Raw genomic sequence first — 21,495 nt, 5'->3', positions numbered from 1 at the left:
ATAAATGGGGTAGATGATGTGTTACAGGCTATGCAGACTGACGTGCCAATGGTAGCTGGTCTCCTTTTCCGTGCTGTTGTATGCAAACTGCACATTCCTATCGTCTAGGACCGCTGTCGGTATGCAGTGATTAATGGATTCATTTGCAGCTTTTATGATCTAAATAAAACTAGAGATTAATACATCTAAAACACACATAATGATTTGTTGGAAACACCCCAGGATTGCTAGACAGTTTTGTCTAGATAGCATACCCATTGTCAAGGTAAAGTCCTTTTGCTATATGGGCATTCCTTTTTCTGGCAAGGGTCGAACTCATTCAGAATACCCGGCTCAAGGTGAAAAGAGTGTGCGAGGGCATGTTTAGATTTTCCAGCAGACATGGTAGTCGCCCTACTAAGGAAATGGCTAAAATTGAAAAAGCTGGAGTCCTTGCTACAGCCACCTATGATGGTGGTGGTGTGTGGGCTAATGCGTCGAATAGACCACTTCAGGCTGAAGAAAATGCATTTTTAAGGTGCCTCTTGTGTGTTCCCCCTTCCTCATCATCCACCATCATCCATAGAGTAGTAGGACCATGTTTTTTAGAGGACATATTGGTGGGTAAACCTACTCTGTTGTGGCCATCGGTCTGGGTCAAACCTTAGACTGTATTTACACGGGCTGTTATTCAGGAAGGCTTAATTTTAGGCCGCATTTCTAAAATACGCTGCTTGTCTTTTATTAATGATATACCTCAGTCAGTGTTGGGCTTCCCTAGGTTGTAGGGCCCGACTAGTATTTTATCAATAAGGAAATTGGAGGTCAGGGAAAGTGTGTGTTTTAATGATGAGGCAAAAAAACTGTAGAGACATACATCTCTTATCTCTTGTCTGATGGGTTACACGCATATTTATCCTCGGTAACCGAGCCCTAGGATCCCTTTGTCTTAACCAGATTGTGTTAAGGTATTGTACGCCTTCTTGTTTCTTTCCCCAGAAACAACCAGTGGGACAGACTGCCTACACCATGCCCATGTGATGGATTTTCAAAGCAATGCACTTTGCAATTTATGTTATTTTGCACATTTTATTTGGATATAAGGAATTTGTTTCTAAAACCAATTTTTATTAATTGCAACATTCAGGATCATCAAGCTGCTATGCATCGCTTATGTACTATGGGACACCGGACATATGTTTTACTGTGGCTTCTTAGAATTGTAACGCAATACACGTTAGGAAAAGTACGTCTTAAACTTTACAATATGCACCATGAAACATCGATTGGAGCCTGATAAAGCACTGCCACTTTATTAATGAATTATCGAGGGATATCTTCATATTTTATATCAGCCAAGGTTGTTTGATGATGCATTGCGCTGCCTTTTAGTGTGTTTTATGGCTTGTACTATGAGGCATTGTACTGTTTCTTTTATTGTGCTTTTATGGCCTATTATATAGTGCCGAAATAAAGTTTGAACTGAACTGAGCCTATGATTCTCAAACTTTTACTTTTGTATTAAATGCGTTTTCTTCTTCTAAATTGTTTAGTCGTCCATTTGCTTAATCATGTTCCGTTGCATCCATGTAACACGCTCATACGTCCATTTGGGCTACGTTTACACTACATAAAAAATGAAATCAGTGTAAAAAAATAAATAAAAATTGAGGGTGAGCAAAATGGCATTACTTGTTTTTAAGAGGCAAAGCAGGAACCTTAATTTGAGTCTGTACGAGGTGCGTGGCGATTCAAAGCTCTGGTAGTAACTTATGATACAAAAAAGCAGTCTCCAACAGTTTTACTTTGTTTTTGAGAATTTCATTCGAAGATTCATAACAACTCTCTTTCCCTTTCAGGACAAGCCTGCAGAACAAGAGGATAATGTCATGGTGGAGGGATGAGAAGCTGAGATGAGGCACAAGAACCGGGCGAGGTGCGGAACTCACTTGGCGGAGAGAAGCAATGACACTATGGGTCTGCAGCAACTATGACCGCTACTACTCAGTGAATAACCTCCAGAAAGAGACATTTCTAGCAAGTGAATGCAGATACCACTGACATGGACATCACTGCCAACCCTTGGAGCCAACATCTCTGATTCTTGGGCTTCTGTCATGTCAAGAAGCCAGTTGCCTTGTGTAAAAATGAGACTGCTTACAGTGCTTTCGCTCCTGAGCTGGGGTGCCACTACTATGGCCCTCCCAGTAGTTCCTTGGAAGGTCAAGTGCCCGGCTCAATGTGTTTGTCAAATAAGACCCTGGTACACACCGAGATCAGTCTACCGTGAGGCCAATACAGTTGACTGCAATGATCTGTTTATTTCTTCAATACCTGCAAACATTCCAGGTGGGGCGCAGACCCTGCTTCTGCAAAGTAACAACATTGCCAGGGTGGAGCAAAGCCAGCTAGGTTATTTGCTGAACCTGACTGAGCTGGACCTCTCCCAAAACAGCTTCTCTGACCTGAGGGACTTTGAGGTTAAGAGTCTGCCTCGGCTGCTCAGCCTGCACCTGGAGGAGAACCAGCTCTCCTACCTCCCCGACCACAGCTTCTCCAGCCTAGGCAGCCTCCAGGAGCTCTACCTGAACCACAATCAGCTCTGCCGGATCTCACCTTTGGCCTTTGCAGGCCTTACTGACCTCCTGCGCCTTCACCTGAACTCCAACCTCTTGAGAGCAGTGGACAGCCGCTGGTTCCAGGAGCTGCCCAGCTTGGAGATCCTCATGATTGGGGGCAACAAGGTGGATGCCATTTTAGATTTGAATTTCCGACCTCTGTCCAACTTGAAGAGCTTGGTTCTGGCTGGAATGAACCTGCAAGGCATCTCAGATTATGCCCTGGAGGGCCTGAAGAGCTTAGAAAGCCTCTCTTTCTATGACAACAAACTGGCCAATGTCCCTAAAAGAGCACTGCAGCAGGTTCCAGGCTTGAAGTTCTTGGATCTGAACAAGAATCCTCTGCAGAGGATACAGCAGAGTGACTTTGTCAACATGCTGCACTTGAAAGAACTTGGCCTGAACAATATGGATGAACTGGTTTCTCTGGACAGATTTGCCCTCACCAACCTTCCTGAGCTCACGAAGCTGGAGGTGACAAACAACCCAAAGCTGTCATTTATCCACCCTGGCGCCTTCCACCATCTGCCCCAGTTGGAGACTCTCATGTTGAACAATAATGCACTGAGTGCCCTGCACAAGCAGACAGTGGAATCCCTGCCTAGTCTGCAAGAAATTAGCTTGCACGGAAACCCAATCCGCTGCGACTGTGTCATTCGCTGGATCAACACAACGGAGAACCACATCCGCTTCATTGAGCCTCAATCCACACTCTGCACCGAGCCTCCTGCATTGAAGACTAGGCACATCAGGGAAGTGCCATTTAGAGACATGGCTGATCGATGTCTCCCGCTCATTTCAAGCACCAGCTTCTCCTCCCATCTGATGGTGACCAGTGGAGAAACTGTTTCACTCCATTGCCGGGCACTAGCTGAACCGGAGCCAGAGATCTACTGGGTCACTCCAACAGGGACAAAGCTGCTTGCTGGTTCTGGGGAAGGGAGGTGCCGAGTGCACCCTGAGGGCACCCTAGAGATACGAGGTGCCACCATGCGGGAAGCTGGTCTCTACACCTGCCTTGCACACAATCTCCTGGGCACAGATAGCAAAAGTGTGCACATCTCTGTTAACAGCTGGTCTCCGGCAGGTGGGGAACGTGTTCAGTTATATGTAAGGGAGGTCGAGGCCCACAACATTCTACTCTCTTGGCGACCTTACATCAATGCCATATCATCCAACCTGACCTGGGCCACCCTATCTACAGGGTCCAATATGGAAACAGCCAGACTACCTGCTGGACTCTATGCCCACAATATCACCCGGCTGCAAGCAGGCACGAACTACCAGGCCTGCCTACACATGGCTTTCCTTGGCTCCCCCACCCAAGTGGCCTGCGTGAGTGCCAGAACTAGAGATCCTGAAGGTAAAATGGGGTCTCTGGAGATCAAGCTGTGGGCTTTGGCCACCCTGGTGCTCTGTACACTACTTGTGTCAGTCGGCCTCCGTGGGCACTGCTGCATTAGCACCCCCAAAGGGTGTCAGTCAAACATCGCAGATTGTGTGCCAAGCTATATGCCATGGGGTCCAGCAACATCTGTCCGTGTGATTTATCCTCCCTTTGTACAACTCTGGGAACCTGATACAAAGGGGGCTAAGATGGTAACCACTCGGGGCCCAGAAGCACTACTGGACTTGTGAGGTCTTTGAGGGAAGTTGGAGAAAAAGAGAGAATGTTACAAGCCGGGAGAGACAAAAGGATGGTGTTGGGACAGAGAAAGATAAAGTGTGGCCCATGAGGGAAGCTTATTTTTTTACCAAATAAAATATGAAGAATAAAAACAGCTATGGAGGCCTACAGAACTGGACTAATCTGTCTCCTCCCCAGTTGCCCCACACTTTCTTCGCCCATTGACCCATAGCAAAGACACAGTAGAGCAGAGGGTGGAGGCCTAACAGACCTACTTTGGAAATCGAGGACATTAGATGCTTTGTAATTCTCTAATGTGCAAACTGGGATAGATGTCCTGTTCTGACATGGAACCCTCTGGGACCAGCTCTAGCTGTACTTATCACCTCCTCTGACCTGGTGAACTTGACTCTTGTGTTCCCAAATCACCGTTAGGGGCAGTTGAATTTGTTTATTTGTTTGATTTTCTTCTAACAATGAATTCATAATGCAATGTTTTTGGCATCCTGAATTTTGAACAGTGAATTAAAATCTCACTTCCACGCACAATCAGACAAGCTCAGGTTTAGGAAGGTGCTTATAGGATGATGTTGCTCTGATACCATGGAAGAGGCTCGGTTCTCTGTGAGCTGTAGGAATAGTAAAACACCCACAGCTACCCTGCGAGATGTACTTGCCTGTAACCCAGACACTCTGGTCTCCTGCCCAACATGGCGGCCGGGTGAGATACAGTAGTGGTGTGTCATGTGAAAGGTGGAAAAGGGCTGGTTAGTAGCCTGCTGTAGTTCAGAGACATGTCCTGGGCTGTAGAAGGAGTTTAATTCAACCTGCAGTTTTCAGGAGGTAAAAGAAAAGAGGTAAAGAGAAGGAGGTGCATGGGACCCCCCCCCCCCACTCCTACAGATCAATCCCGCCCTTTGGCTGCCACATCATTGCCATCTTCAGTTTCACCTAACCCCATCCATGAGCTGTTTTTCTCTACTTGTTAAAATCGCAGACCAGTTGGTTCTTCTCACCTGGGCGCAGTGGTGGTACCTTGAATGTCTTCAGGCAGTGACTTCCATAGCACTCGATAAAGGACTAGTCCACCGAGGCCTCGGTGCCATACTCGAAGAACGGGATTGAAGTAAGTGACGTAGTGATGAACAAGGAACAATAACTCCCGGCCTCATATAGATGATTGATATTTTTTACTCATTAAGATTAAAGGGCTCCTTCACAGCAACAAAGATCACAATGATAATGACATCAGTTTAGTCAAAAGGAATGGGTAGCGGAAGTGACATCAGACACCCTTTGATGGCTGATGATATTACACAATTTCCCTATGCTTAGTTCCTCATTGGCATCTTAGTCTCTGTAGAGGAGGTTTAGGCCAAATATTAGAAACTACAGTATATGGACACACACATCTGTTAGGGCAATGCTTAATTTTGGTTGCCGTCTTTGCCTCTGACCCCTGTGGTAGGTCAGGTAGTGTCACAGCTGCCAAAGACCAAGCTAGGACGACCCCTAATTGAAGTCGATGCACAACGCACCAGGGAGGAGGCCAAACACCAGCAAATACAACAGGACCCGGGCTCCAGTTTTCTCTGCTCCTCAAGGGAGGCTTGCACACTCAAAAGCTGAGACAAACCTCGTCATTGCAGCTTCTCATGAGGCCAGCAAACCCCAGAAATCCCTACAAACAGGTCCCACCTTCAGAACTCGATTCCACCGCTTGTGTATATTTTGGGTGGCTGAAATGGTATAAGCATAGCATACGACAGGACATGGTCATGTGTCTTTTCTAGGCTCCCATGGAGTCGGGGAATGCTGGCGGAGCGGCAGTCCCTGGGTCTTGTTCTTTAAGCACTGGACCTCCCTCAGGGCTCCTATGGGGTTATCCTGTTTAGCTAATGCTCATGTTTGCAGGAGAAAGGTGTTTTTTCAGAACTCCTCTGAGCCACATTATGTGCATCAAATAGTGAATTGCTGTTCAGGTCCACTCCACAACCCCAAACGCTCCTGGCTTCTCCTCCCTTTCTTTCAGATGCGCCAGCTTTCCATTCACAGACACTCCTTCTCCAGGCCATGGTGTTGTGGTCAGGATACAACGTTTCTTTTGGACAGTATTTACTTAAACACAGCGAAAACCTTACAAGTCGCACGTTGGGCTTGGAATCAATGCACTTCTAAGATGGTGAACTACGAGTAGCATTTGGCCAATGATTAAAAGCCTTATCTCACCATCGACAGGCATATCTGTTGGTCCCTGCTCATTGCACAGCTGCCATCTGAAGCAGTGTATGAGACTGTGAAAGCTAATGCTTTGTACCCTTGCTCGATTTTATTTTCAGTTTGTTCAATGAAAGATGTCAGACCCTAGAGTGTTCAGAACTACATTGCACTTAAGAGGGGCTTTGAAAGGCAAGCGCAGCCAAACTCCCAACAAGATGGAATGGATTTTTTAATAACTTAAATAGGAACACAGGTTGGTGACAGGAGGCTGGATTTGTTGGATCGACAGCATGATTTGTGATCATAGACACGGACTCTTCCAATAGCAATTCGCAACTCGTCTCAAAGCCTTCCACTCTATAGTTTTCAAAGGAAAGAACTGCAAATCCCACGCTGCATTTATACAAGACGTCATAGGTCCGAGCCAATGAAAAGCCCCCTCGGGGCAGAAATTGGACTCCTATTGATGCAGCCGAGAACAGAAGGGTGAAACTGTCTGGCTCCCTCTCATCAGCTTTTACCCATTCGACCGCCGTTCTTCTGAGGGAAGTCACAGTTCTCGGAAGTGTTCAACCAATAAAGCTAGGCTGTGACACTTTTTTTCACCCTTCCCTACGCTTTCTATTAAAACATTTTTTTTTGTAGAGCTGCATTGTTATTTTATAACTATGAAAAGCAACCCTGCTGCCAGAATCCTTTGCAAACGTAACTAGATTATTACCTTCAAATGAGAAAGTTCCTTACCTGTATCAGTTGTCCTCCAGCAAAGGATTCATTTCAGATTTACTATTAAAGATTGTTTACTGTTGGACAGCCGGAAATATCCATTCTTTTCAGTCCAAAATGGATTCCATGCTGGAGAACTGGTTATTATTTATCAACAGGGATGGATATTCAAACTCCAGACATGCCCACAGTTTAAGCCACTAATGTTCCCCTAAGAGATCCTCGAAGCAAGGAACAATGACATAATTCTCCAGTATAACTCGGCTCTGATCATATGTACAGATGTAGTGACAATTTCAAATTGGTTTAAATGTTAGTGGTTTCCCATATAAAGTCTGTGAGTATAAATTGGTCAGATGATAAACAAATATCCCTTTTCCTTAATTTCAAAGAGGGATTGTGTCCCGTCAAAGAATATTAATGGGACACAATATTGATGACAAAATATGGAAAATAAAATATCGACAGGTAAGGAAGTCTAGAATTTCTGTACCTAACACACACACACACACATATATATCTTGCAGATCTATATATCTTCAAGGTACGTAGATCTGAAGTTAGAAATAGTAAATCTATACTTTCCTCTGTGCACTTTCATAATTTTAAAGAGAGATGACCAAGAAGGGTAGGTAGGCCTGCATGAAAATGTGGAGATTTCTTAACAAGCCAGTGCCTCTGAAATGCCAGTGGACCCTAGGGCAGGCTCAGTCAAGAGTCACCCTTGCCTCTTAGCTGCGGGCATTTACCCGACCACTACCTATTCACAATCTACAGCCTTTCCTGCAGGTTACATCACCTGGGAGGGGAACACCAAAATAGTCAATTTCATTAGAGTAACAATTGATGCGAAGTGGATGCCCCTGACATAAACTCTCTAGAGACCACTCCTCATATTGGACCTTTCCACTAGGGGAATTGCCTTTGCGTTTCAAAATGTAATTGTATCCCTCTTCCATTTGTGAAATTGTGTTGCATTAGTAGACACAACATAGAGTTTGTATCCACGTAGATGATGACATCGCACAATGTGCCACGAGCAAGCTGTGCTATCTTGGACCAGTCTCAGCTCTCTCATCTCCTTTCCCGCAGTTCTGCTGCTTATGCTACCCATAGTTTCACACTAAAACCTATAGAATATCTAGAGACTGGCCACCTTCCATGCAGATGAACTCCTGAATCAGTTGGATGAAACAGTCAGAAGATCTGTTTTTCACGAGAGTAGTTTGTCAGGTTCAGAATCTAAGCCATTTTTTCAAACTGAAGCAACATTTCATTTCCAGTGAAGCATTTCACTGCAATCATTGCAGTCATTACCAGGAGGATCATGGAAAAAAGGACAAAGATTAGGGGCTGATTTAGATGTTGGTGGAGGGGAATACTCCTTCACAAACGTGACAGGTAGCATGTCCGCCGTATTACGGTCCAATTATATCCTAGGGAGATCGTAATATGATCATAATGCAGCGGACAGGATATCTGTCATGTTCGTGACGGAGTATAACACCCGCCAGAATCTAAATCAGGCCCTGTGTGTGTGTGTGTAAGTATTGACGAATTGTGAAAGATCCACCTGATCCAGGAGGATCTTGGAATAAAGAACAGATGATGATTGCGTGAATATGTGTATAGGAACTAAAAGAATACAATGGGTCCTCATTAAAAAACACCTTTAATTTAACTACTTCTGTTTCATATTTCTATAGCGCTAAAGCCACAAGTGGTAATTTAGCACTATTTTGCCCTAATTGTTTCTGCGGTGTGCATCCTTAATATCAACACCAACATCTCAATGGGACAAAATATCGAAACTAAAATATCGACAGGCAAGTTTAGATTTTCTATACCTAACTCCAAATGGCAATATAATATATATTCAACATCTACATACAATGAAGGCATACATATAAATCCATATATATGCCTTCAATGTATGTAGATGTTGAGTTAGGAGTAGTAAATCTATACTTCCCTATAATCACTTACCTTTTAATATTTTGCCTCTGGACATTCTGTCCTCTATATTCTTGTACCATCATATTTCAGGGGTCTATATTCAGCAGCACAACCAATTTCAGCTCATCCATTTTTTGACAGATACGCTTTGAATGTCTTTCAAAAGGATAGTTCATTTGATTGAGATCTAAGTATGTACGGGCATTTCATTTCAACCTTTGACTCCTAAAGCAGCAAGCGATGTACTCTCATTATTATTAAGCTTTTTGCAGATGAACATTGCCTTCTCCCAAGGGTGCAGTGTTAGCACTATCTTGTTAGGTGTAGTGGAGCCAGTGACCGGATGCAGAGATCAGTTTTCAAAAGAACCCTCATTTTGACTGCTCACCAATTTAGTTTGTTCAGGGTGGGGGATGATGATCTCAACAGAGGTTCATGGAAACATTTCTAGCAGGACATTTTCTCATTTTCTCGGCCTTTTCTTGAGTTGAGTGTGCTGCAGTGATCCAATAGTCCCTTTCCACAACCAAAGGCTTCAGTCTCCAAAGCACTATCATATAATAACTGTTGTTCTTTATGACAGTATTAATTTGTTGCTGTGTCATCAGTGTGGAATCGTGAGTTACTCAGTTACCATATGGACAATAGTGATCAGGCTTCATTCAGATTAGGCGGCTTTGTGTTCTGGTACAGTGTTCAAACAGCACATTAAAGGTTAGCAGTTTCAGGCTTGATTTTACTTGCATTAACAGCGAGCTCTAGAGATTACATATTTAAGCTTCCAAAGCAATAGCCAAAACTATATTTCAAATCAGGGATGATTAACATGAGGGATCTTGAATCCTTCTGAAATGCAGGAGGTGGATCTCTTCAAAGAATGTTTGGAAATTAGGAGGCAGAATTGATCTGCACAACTTTGAATACGTTTTTGAATTATATTCAGGAATGGTAAATATTTGCAATGACTAGACTATAACCCAGGCTAGCATTGCCAGTGAAGAAACATTACTGAAGACATTACTGATCTAGCGATCCATTATAGTTACAATTATTGTGAAGACGTAAGAAATTATAACTTTAATCTAGAAAAAATGGTGATCCGATTTCGAAACCTGATTCCTACAAACCGGAGAATCCTCACATAGGACATCCGTTTACCAGGATCTTTGCCTTCTTAGGGAACTGTAATAGAGCTATAAGCCTCTGAGTGATACATAATTATTTAACTGTAACAATAGCTGTGTGTTAGGTGATTCGTCCCAGCTTCGCCCCATTAGGATTCACAGTAATGGTGATAACAGGGACACATTCTAAGATTTGAACTATGACCCATGATCATGCTGGAGAGGGAGTTCTTTCTGAAAAAGACAATGGTTTCTTTTGCCAACAAAAAGAGTTGTGGCCAAATAAAGTGGGAGCACCAGGAAAACTTGGGAATGATATGGAGACTTAGAGAAAAACACAAGGAATATTTCTAAATCTCCAACTGGCCTGCAATGGACAAGTCCTGATTGTATCCTAGGAAAATTGGAAACATCTAAGTTCTGGGCAAAAACTTCAGTGTACTTACAAAAAGCTAAGTAGAGTTTGCATACAGTCTATTAGGATAAGGCTTTGCCATCTGGCATCACCAATGGAAGGAATCTGTTAGTGTGCTGCAATGTCATTGGTGGATAGGAGCAGCTCATACTGGAAGCCTCTCTTTCTCGGGCCGAATTTAGTCAAGAGAACACAGTATGATTTGCAATGGTATTATAATTATTTGTATTGTGCTCAGTTTCTCAATTTATATGAATACATGCATACAATATGCTTTTTGTTTAAAAGGAAAAATTTGTTTAAAAAATGTATAGACTACACATGAGTAGAAAAAGAACGGTGAAAGAAAATGCTGTTAGGGAATACACCCTGGTATGTACAATTCACAGTTTCCAAATAAAATCATTTCTAGCAATGTAGTTGCCATTTCTACTTCAGTTGTCTGATAACAAAAAAATCTAATTTTGTTGGCCAGTGTATGTTTGTGTAAAAAAATCTTTATCAGCAATCAAATGTTTTCTGTAAATTTGTCAGCAGCCTTTTTGAAGCTTTCGAGCCTGTTTTCTCTCCCCAGTACAGGAACATATATACACAAGCTCTAGAGAAAAGTCGCACATATGAGAAAATGTGGTCTACTGCTCAACTGTTGGAACAGATAAGAATTATTAGACTGGCTTGGTTTTATGTCAGAATATTATGTATGGAAATACTGTCTAACACAAATCGTGTGTCCAAATATCGTTTCTACAAACATCATTGCACTAGGTTTAGGTTCTTTAATACTAACTTCAGCAGGACACAGTCAATATTTAAGACACAATAATACTATCAGAGGATTCTCTGGCATCTATTCTCTGGTACCACACAGCCCCACTTACCCAATCTGCGCCTCAGTGTCCATAGCTGGCAACATTGGAACTGACCTTCAATGGCCCATGTCTTGGTCTACGTCTCTTGAAGCCAGCATCAAAATGTATTTATGTCCTCCCACTCCTATAAAATGCCAGCCTTGAATAAGAGGCCTTTCTCTGTACCCTTGTCCACCATTGTAAATATGCAAAACTAACACCTGAGGCCCAACAGGTGAAATTGTGCTGTGGTGATAAGATCTCCGTTACCACTGCATACTTAACTCCGGTGACTGCTGGTGATCTATTAAAGTGGTGGGGAGCAAACAGACACCCGACGTTGCATGGAGAAAAGTAAGCATGACATCTCCCAGTGAATCATGGGGTGCAAAATGGGTCCAAATGGTGTACTTTGTTCTTTTTTACAACAATATTTTCAAACATATTTGCTAAAAGGTTGCAGGTTTTACAAGCAGTTTTGAAGAAGTACTACTGAAATATTTCAACACTTTCATTGTTTGTCAAGCAAGCCCAACCCACCACCTGGGTGTTGGGTGACGCATCCCCAAAAAATAGATGAAAACAATGTGGCAAAACAGTGATTTATTTTCAGAACAACTTCCCTAAAACCTAGTGAGGACGTTTTACAAGGCTGTTCAAATAGTGTGTGTATGTGTGTGTGTGTGTGTATGTGTGTGTGGTGTGTGTGTGTCTGTGTCTGTGTTTCTGGTAATGTGGCTGTGTGTTTCTTCACTTCTACCTTACACTTACTCACACGCTTTATTCTTATCTCTGCCATTTCCAAATATGATTATAAATATATTTGGAATAGGCAGGTTGAGAAAATAAAAGGTACACAGATCTCGCGATTTCTGGCTGTATTCGTGTGAGCTATCCCTAAGATTAAACTTACCTCCCAAGCCCTACTAATATGGCTACTGCTTATGTAACAGAAAACTTACAGGTTGTGACACCAGACATTTACCTACCTGGGTTGGAACTCTTACAAGATCCAGCCTCAGATAGAAGCAGTAATGAGAATAGCATAAAAAAAGTTTTACTTTAGCACTGTTTGATGAGTCTTCAGGAAAATGTCTGAAAATTGTTTCACCCACCCTAGATCCTTCCTGGGTTTCGTGGTGATCCCTCCATCAGCGGCTGAGAAAAGCAGGGTCCCAAAATGCGTTTTCATCATGCATTTTTATAGGAACCTTGAACAGCAATACTACAAAAACGGCAGAACAGAATTACACCAGCTAGATTTTGGCCCAGAAAGTGTACTCTTAAGGTTCAAAACTTATGTTTATTTCAATAACTCAAGCCCTGAAGTAAATATAACTTGTGCCCTTGCCATGCACTGCTTATACCTTCACATAGTACATCACTCATGACATGTTTCATTACATCATTGACAACATCACTGCTGAGATCTGAAATGACATAATTGGTGACAACACTGTGAATGACGGGGATTGAATTATAGTTCCTTTAAGGCTTGTGTTATAGTTACTTAAGTTAACTATAACTGGTGGATTTCAGTGTTTCTTGTTTGTTTAAACTGTAGTGTGGTAACTGGCTGTGTCACTTAACTAGAAAGTCACTTTAACCTTTGTTTTTTTTATAGTGAATACATATATATTGTGAAGTGCTGCCACATGAGCCACAAATTAACAGCAATAGCACCAACTGCCCTGTAGCATCAAGAAGTAATTTACACCCAACCCCACATGAATAATTTTCACTCAAATGTCAACTTTAAATGTATTATTTATAAAGGTAGTCATATTGTTCCCAAGCATCAGTTTGCTATTTTATAAATACAAAAATACTCAGATTTTAGCATTAAATATAGGTTTTTCACATGTGCTAAACTGTTTTAGCCTAAGCATTAGCTACCTTTTTTGGACGATATACACATTTTGCTCCAAAATACACACTTTCAGTTTTGGGTGGATAAACATAGTCACTCCTGCTCCCCCAAATGTATGGTGTTCTCTGTAAATAATCATGTTTGCTTGAAAATACCAGCGTTGATCCCCAAATACCAGCATATCTTTTTTATCAGGTGCTCACTAGTACAATTTCCCCAAACAGACATATATTACCCATGTATCACTCTTTTATGTCAGATGTCAAGGGTGCCTACCTAAAGGGAGGGAGGAACACCAGGAGCCAAGTATTGCTACCTTGCACCAGTATCCGGCAAACTCTTCACCACAGACCAGCGTTATGTCAAGTATTGGAACAAGTATGCCTGGGACCACCACTATTATGCCAGTGATGTCCACTGCTTATCAAGGATGGCCACTATATGATACGATCAGCATTATCCCAGGAATAACCACCACTATCGAAAAGATGGCCATCACTATACAAGAGATGGCCAAATTTACTCTTAAACAACATGTATTATGCCAGAAATGCTCTCCAAAGTGGCAAGGATGCCTGCAATATGCTGGACGTTGCCCCCGTAATTGCAAGGAGGGTCACAATGTGTGAAGGCTGGCAAGATAATGTCAGGGATAACAACCGCTATCATTATGCTAGGAATGCCCACAATATGCTAGGATCATGTTTATGCCACAGGGAACCACCACCATGTCAAGAATTGCCAGAACAATCAAAGGATGACTGGAACATGACTGGATGACTATAGAGCATGGGTTGGCCATTGGTTTCCATCTGGTGGTCAAAATAATGCCACACATGTCCAAAATATGCTGGAGCCACCTGTGTATCAAGGGGTGGTCATGATGGCACAGCCATCCCAAAATATTCCCAAAATGCCCACATTAAGCCATGGGCCCAACATAGAAAATCCAGCTATACCAGAAGTGACCACATAATATCAATTATCCACACCTGCTTACAGAAGTTGTTTTTATGTTCCTATCATTTTTAAACATTTAATTCCTTCACATTATTCTGGTATGCCTTATTATCCCATAGTGTAAACCCTATTGATTTTGTGGATTATCTGTTCTTCCTCTTAGGAAGGTCTAGCTAAAAGCCACTCTCCATCTAACAAATGGGCTACTGACTAAGCTATTTTTCAAGTCACAGCACAATTACATAACAAGACCTAAAGGCCACTCAAATACAAAAAGTCACAAGTAGAAATTGCAAATCCACAGTCAACATGAATGTAATTCAGTTCCTCATTTAAAGTTTGGTGGATGCTGCTCAGCCGAAGTCCCAAATGCCATGGGGATCTCAGTCAATGTGTGTCAGAAGGTGCGCTGTATTTAGGGGAATACTTTTTTCTGTTCAGGAGTGTGTGGAATCTTAGTATCCCGGGCTATCCCAAACAGATTACAACAACATTGCTCCCACAAGCTGGGCGCACTGGTGTAAGGATCTTTGGCAAAACCTTTATCAAAATTCTGTTTTAGAGGGTCGCTGTAGCAATGGCAGGGGGTCTTCCTGTGGAAGGCGGACACAATAGCCTCCGCTGACCTGGCGGTCTCGTAGACCACAATCTAAACAACCCCCTTAGTTTCTTTTCTGCCTATGAATGTACAAAGGTGACTGATTCTAACACCGCATAAATATGAAATTAAGGCACAGACGATGCTGATGGACACTGAGAAAGCTCAAGTGAGAACTTTCCAATGGTGAGCAAACAACAGATATTGCATGTGGAGGCAGGGGGCGTGTACGTCACAGTGATCATGTCCTAGAAATGAGAAACTAACACAAATAAAACAAAGGCTAGAGGCAACATCGAAATCAATAGGGGTGAAACTATAGGAGAATAATGTGAACATAGTGGTTATTTAAACCAGTATGAATGGATTAGAATGCTTCAATGATGAAAGTAAACAAATGAAAGTAAACAACTTGTGTTAGAAAGTGTTGGCAGTCGTTGGCTAAAACAAAAGTCTTACTGACTGGTGTACTCTAGAGAAAGAGGTCAGTTCACTTAAATGACTGCTCTATCGATATATGAGCATTGCAAAAATGCACTCCATACCTTGGCACCCATGAGGAGCACGAACCTTCACCAGAGCACTGAGGACCACTGTCTGCAATGCCACTATTATGACAGAGATACTCCCTCATATATATCACTCATTGTCACGCACTCAAGCAGACACGCACAAACACACATGCCTGCCTTCTCATGCACATACAGAGGTCCGTTCCTTGTGTAAAGACACACACATACACACATAAAAATACTTCATTCAACAAACCCCTACCCACTTGCAAGTGAATCGTTGCCTGCTGGTGCCTTCTCAACGCTTCTTTACTATCAGACATAAAACACTGTGCTGCACGATTTCATGAGAACCTTCAGGCGCTGTATTGATTCTGCAAAATAAATAATTTACCACTGCACAGTCTTTGGTATCAGTAGGGGTGGGGACCCAATCGTGTCCTGCCCTCCTCGCCCTAGTATGTGCTACGTTTCCACCAGGGCTCATGAGACAAGAAAATCCCTCGCACAAGAGCCCTAGTGAGGCCTGAATTATATAGTGTGCGTGCGTAACATAGGGGGAAGTACCATTGTGAGTAGGGAAACCATGGGCTCCCTGTTACTAAGAAGCAGTTGGCTGGGTCCAGATGACTTTGGCCAAGGTTAATAAAAAGTCTAGAACCTGTAGACCGGGAATGCACCATCCGTTAGAACCAAAAGTGGCCAAGTGTTATGTGGTCTCATGCACTGAAACAACATATGTTCCTCACAGCCTGGTAGTCCACACGCCCTGCAGCCCTACAGTCAACAAAGGATGCTGGTATTCATGAGCCAAGTAGAGGCATCTGAGCCTGGCAGAGGCAGTTCCTCTGCTATGCTAGCTATGGCGCCGCTATGGCATTGCCCCCCTGCGAGTAGCAGCCGCTGCAATCCTTTAGCATTGAAAAGATAATAAACTGTGTTTATCATTGTTTTGTTGTTAAAGGGGCGGTGCCATGGGGGATGATGGGGACGAGGGGGAGTGCACTGTGGACTTCCCTCAGTGAGCATGTGCGTTTGGCCGGCCGTCTCGGCCCGGCCAAACACACATGCACACGGTGCTCTCTTCAACCTGGAAATGTGTTGCTGGGCTTTAGAGAGCAGACACAGGCTCCCAGTCTGCCTGGGAGCACCCTGGCTGGGAGCCTGTGCCTGCCTGCATTGACCAGGAAAGAGGAGCAGAGGCAGAGCAGGTAATTTTTTTTTCCTAAAATTAAATGTTTTTGTGTCCCTCCCCCTTCCCTCCGCCCCTTTACCGCACAGCGAGCCACAATTAGAACCCAGTGCTTTCAGCCACATGAAGAGTGATCACAGCTGCGACGCCCAAAGCTCAGGAGCTTAGCGGTGTGCAGCAGGACGAGGGCATCATGCAGAAACTCTGCATGGAGTGAGGGCTCCTGGCCCCCTCAGGGTGCATAGTGCACAGGCCTCCAGTGCTGATACAGTCGAGAGGATGACCGGAGTGTGCCAGAGTGGATTTCCGTCCTCCCCCTCAGACAGCAGCACCCGCCTGGGCGGGGAGAAGCTCAAGCTCAGAGGAAACTGTAAAATGAGTGAACCGATAACCAGAAAACACAATAAGGTACCAAATGACACAGAAAGGCAGAACGGAAATCTGTCTGGGTGGGGGCAGCAGCGAGGCCCCAAGCAAAACATCAGAAAATAGCATACTGGCTTTTTGACTATCACGTCTCTGCAGAACGGGTGATCCCAGACCTGTCAAGGTGACCTGCATCTAGAAGCCCCCTCCCCCGTCCTTTGTGACTGAGGCGAGGAGCTTCCTAGGGATTGTTAACTACTGCAGCCAAATTGTTAAAAACTTGACATCACTCACTGCCCTCTTGGAGAGCCCACAAAAGCATCAACCTCATGGTCTTCGGTTGTAGCCCTTGACTTGCCATTCCAGAAAACCGGGGAAGCACTATCCGCTGAAACCACCTTACAATAGTTTGATTCGTCCAAGGAGAATAACATCTCTGCTGACACTATCCCAATGGGATTACAGCGAGTGCTATCCCAAAAACAAGTCTGCAGTTAGTGGTTCCCTGTAGCATCTGCCAGCAGAGCACTCATCCCCACCGAGCCAAGGTGTTCACAAATTGAGAGGGAGGTCATCAACATTGATTTAGGGAGCAGACACTTCCATCTGTATCTACATGGACACTTGTTTGTGAGACACCCTAACAACAAATGGTCAATTCCACTTTTACGAGGACATCATCAAAGCCTTCTCTCCAAATCCGAAAATGGGCGTTGCAGCTTCAGGTATATTAATTTCTAGAGGAATACAAGCCAAAAGCCCAGAATCAAGCAATTAGCCCTGACATCTGTGGTTTGCTACCCAGGAGGAAGAAACCAGAGTGTGAGAGATGGAGGAGTATGGCCAACATGTGTTTGCAAGATCCAGGTCACTGTCAATATTACTGGCAGAGATTCTGAAAGCAACAGAGGAAGATGAATGTGTGCAGATGGCTCTGAGGGCTGCCAGGTCTAGAAACTGAGCAGCCCCGAAGATGCATGCCTTGCATTGGATTCAAGAACAAGTATTTGCGTCTCTCTACAATGTGAGACAGCAACTGGCAGTAGCCATGGAAGGGTATCTCCTTTGGTAACAGTGGCTAGTCATACAGAGGAGTCTCACAATGCAAGTAATCCAGCCTACCCATGCTGAACACCAGGGTATGGTAAGAAAAAAATGCCGGACTCGGAGCAAAGCCTGGTTTCATCAGCTGGATGAGCTAGTAGAGAGAATGGTCAAAACTTGTCCACTGTGCCAGGCAGCAGGAAGCCACCATCCTCCAGCACCAGCCATCACAGATGACGTCCCTGGTGCTCTCTGGGTTCAAGCTAACACTGATTGTGGCAGCCTTCCCAATGGCAGGTATATGCTGGTTATGGTGGATGATTATTCTAAGTGCCCTGAAGTTGAGATTGTGAACAGCACATCTGTTGACAAAGACGGAGAAGATAATAACACACGATCTGTTGCAAGAACTCAGGACTGAAAATGTACCTCCATTCCAGGAGCAGGGGGAAGTGATTATCTCCAGTCACTGAACATCACTCAAGGGAAGATAACTCTACAGAGGATGCAAGCCAATTGAGAGGTGGAATATTTAGTGTGAACTGTGTCCAAAGTTATTTAAATTGGCTATTCCAATAATGATTCCCTAAACTGGCCCTTTACTCCTTTTTGTATGGGTGTATCAACAGACCATTCATGTGGCAAAGGGCCTGGCAATACACCCGAGCCAAATGTGCATGGGACAACTTGTTTCATATGTCATTCGGCATCATTTGGTTAGATCTCTGTCCCATTGTATGCAGAGCAAGTGCTGCAAAAGAAGAGCCATAGAAACTGCTGATTCCCAGGGTCGTGGATCCCAGGTTGCTGACATCAAAGTAAGTGACAGGGTGTTGGTGTAGGATTGTCATCCCACCACTACATTTTGACTTCAATTTGAGCCATCCCTGTGACAAGTAGTGGCAGTTCTTGGCATGATGGTGACTGCCCGGTGAGGGAGTGAAGAAGTTCAGAGAGCTGAACCAATAATTCCCCACTGGAATGGAGCGGATGCCTATTGACTGCTGCCCACCAGCTCAGACTGGAAATCCATCATGCCAAAAAGTGGCAGCCCGATCCCTGATGTGTTGTGGGCAGAGGATCATGGGCCTGGACTAGTTGCCATGCCCTATCAGTAATAGGTGTTGTGCTCACATCCAAGAAGTATGGGGGGTTCCAGGGACCTGTCCCAAGGGAATCACTCTTGGCATAACCTTAGAACTCACTCTGCACCTTCTATTTAATACTGATACTTTGAGCTATGATGTGATGGTGGGCTGGCTTGGTAACTGTATTGTCTACTCCATTTGTTATGAAATTTCTATATATTGAGAGGAACATAGTGTTGTGCATGCACAACACAGGGGGTCGGTACCACTTTGAATGCGGGAAAACATGTGGGCACCACATTTCTAAAAAGGAGTTGGTTGGGTCCGGGTGACATGGACAAAAATTAATAAAAAGCACGCCTAGGACCTGGGGTCTGGGAGGCCAGAACACCATGCAAATGCGCCCAGAGTGTCAGAGTGTCCTGTGGTGCGACACCACAAATGGCAGCAGACAGACTGAAGAGTGACACCACAAATGCTAGCACCCAGCCTGAGAGAGGGGACTAGTCGAATGCTGCTGTTGGGAAGGCCACAGCTGGGGCAGAGAGAGGCACAGGCAACAATCCATTGGCATTGGAAGTAGGGGTGCGGTGGATGCCATAGCATCCCCAAAATAACCATGCCGAACTTCAGAAGGTGAATGAGCAATAAAGACACCTTTTCATTTTGTTTACCTCTTGTCATATTTGCTGTGTATTCAAAGACAGACATCAAATGTCTTCTGACACAATTTTAATATGGAAATTAGTGTTTCCTTGAGTCCTTGAACCTTGGGTTGAGTTGGTCTAACTTGCCCGTATGCATGCTACATTACACATATCTTAAGATGTTTGAGCGGACAGGCTCTTGTCTAGTATACCTTTTGTTCCATGGAGCACAGTGGTCCATGCCCCTTGCCCAGTCCTGAATGGTCGAGTGTTCTCTAGAGATCCACCTGTTGTCTATGTTACATTTGGCCACCATACATCCAGTTCCCAGCAGCAGTCATTCTCCCTGGAGTTCGCCCTCCTTTTTGTCCAGTCCCAGCAATGCCAGTTTAGGGGTGAGGGGAAGCTGCCTGGCCAGGTCTAGACTCAGGTCTCCTGCTCATTTTTTCCCAGTGTTGAGTGACCTCCCCCACAGGACATTCCCAGATGAGCAAAGGTTGCCCATTCTCCACAGCAGCTCTGGGGTGTAGTAGGCCCTGTGCAGGTAATAAAGCTGTATAAGGCAGAAACGTGAAGGGATCGCCAGTGTACGGGTCATGATCAGTGCCTCTCTCCATTCATTATCCTCCAAATTGACAAGATCTGCTTGCCATTTTCCCTTTGACAGGGTATTGGATTAGAGTTGTTAACCACCAGGGATCGATAGAGGCCCGAAACTCCATGTGCACCAGTAGTTTCCAACACCAGTTGGGCCTCCAGCAAGCTAGATTTTGGGAGGGGGTCCACACGACCACTTGCTCCACAGTTGTGAAAACCTGTAGAGCTGGGAGTTGTATAACTTGTATTCACCCACGAGGTTAGCAAAAGATTGCATGTGGGATCCTGCCCATACATTCCCCAGCTTACATTCCCCAGCTTAGATATCCCAATAATATCCCATTTCCGGAAATCACAGGCCCTTCTCAGGGACACCAGGCAGTCTCCTACCCAAAGTGGTGCCTACTCTTGACGCAGATTTAAAAAAACAAATAAGGTTATTTACTGCCCATCTGAACTGCTTGCGCTTTGGTAGACACGTTTGGGTTGACGCGAGCCGTAGGTGTGTATGCATGCACTAAATTTTTTTTCTAGGAGTGAACTGCCTTGGAAGTCATGAAACATTCCATCAAAAACACTTAGGGCCTCATTTACAAGGTCTTTGCACCACTGTTGCACCATTTTAGTTTTACACAATGGTGGTGACAGCAGTCCTCTACACTGCTCCACATTTGCAAACTGACGCATTGGGCCCAATGCGTCAGTTCGTAAACCCTTGAGTCAAATTATACCTGCTCCAGGTATAATGTATGCAAGGCAGCGTTCCCACGGGAAAAGCCACGCAGAACTGACACAGTGAAATTTAGAACATTTCTCTGTGTCATTCTGTGACTTCACTGCTTTAGAATTTTACCGCCTGCTCAGAGCAGGCGTAAAATTGATGCAGGGCTTTTCTCAATGCTGGCCTCCTCGCACTGCTGGAGTAGCACCATTTTGTAGATGCTAGTCCAGTAGTGTGTGAGTTTAGCGCCACAGATGCATCAGAATTTGCAACGCATCTTTGAAAACATGAGCCCTGGAGCTCTGTATTGTAAATACAGCACATCCATGGCATTGTTAGGGGGTCGTAGAGCAGTGCAAGAAATCTGACGCACCTGGCTGATGCGTC

At 44.2% G+C, this 21,495-nt stretch overlaps 1 protein-coding gene across 3 annotated transcripts in view; it reads left to right on the top strand.

Annotated features, from left to right (window-relative positions):
- The window catches only part of LRRN2 (leucine rich repeat neuronal 2), a 378,579-nt gene extending 367,499 nt beyond the window's left edge, over window positions 1-11,080 (top strand). For all 3 annotated transcript variants that reach the window (XM_069238514.1, XM_069238512.1, XM_069238513.1), the window contains exon 3: window positions 1,839-11,080. In XM_069238514.1, the coding sequence (XP_069094615.1) occupies window positions 2,025-4,235 (2,211 nt within the window). In that variant the 5' untranslated portion in view covers window positions 1,839-2,024 and the 3' untranslated portion in view covers window positions 4,236-11,080. The remainder of the gene's footprint in view (window positions 1-1,838) is intronic.
- Window positions 11,081-21,495: the final 10,415 nt, after the last annotated feature.

Source organism: Pleurodeles waltl, chromosome 6 (assembly GCF_031143425.1).
Source record: "Pleurodeles waltl isolate 20211129_DDA chromosome 6, aPleWal1.hap1.20221129, whole genome shotgun sequence".
NCBI lineage: Eukaryota > Metazoa > Chordata > Amphibia > Caudata > Salamandridae > Pleurodeles > Pleurodeles waltl.
This window is presented reverse-complemented; position numbering and strand designations above follow the sequence as displayed.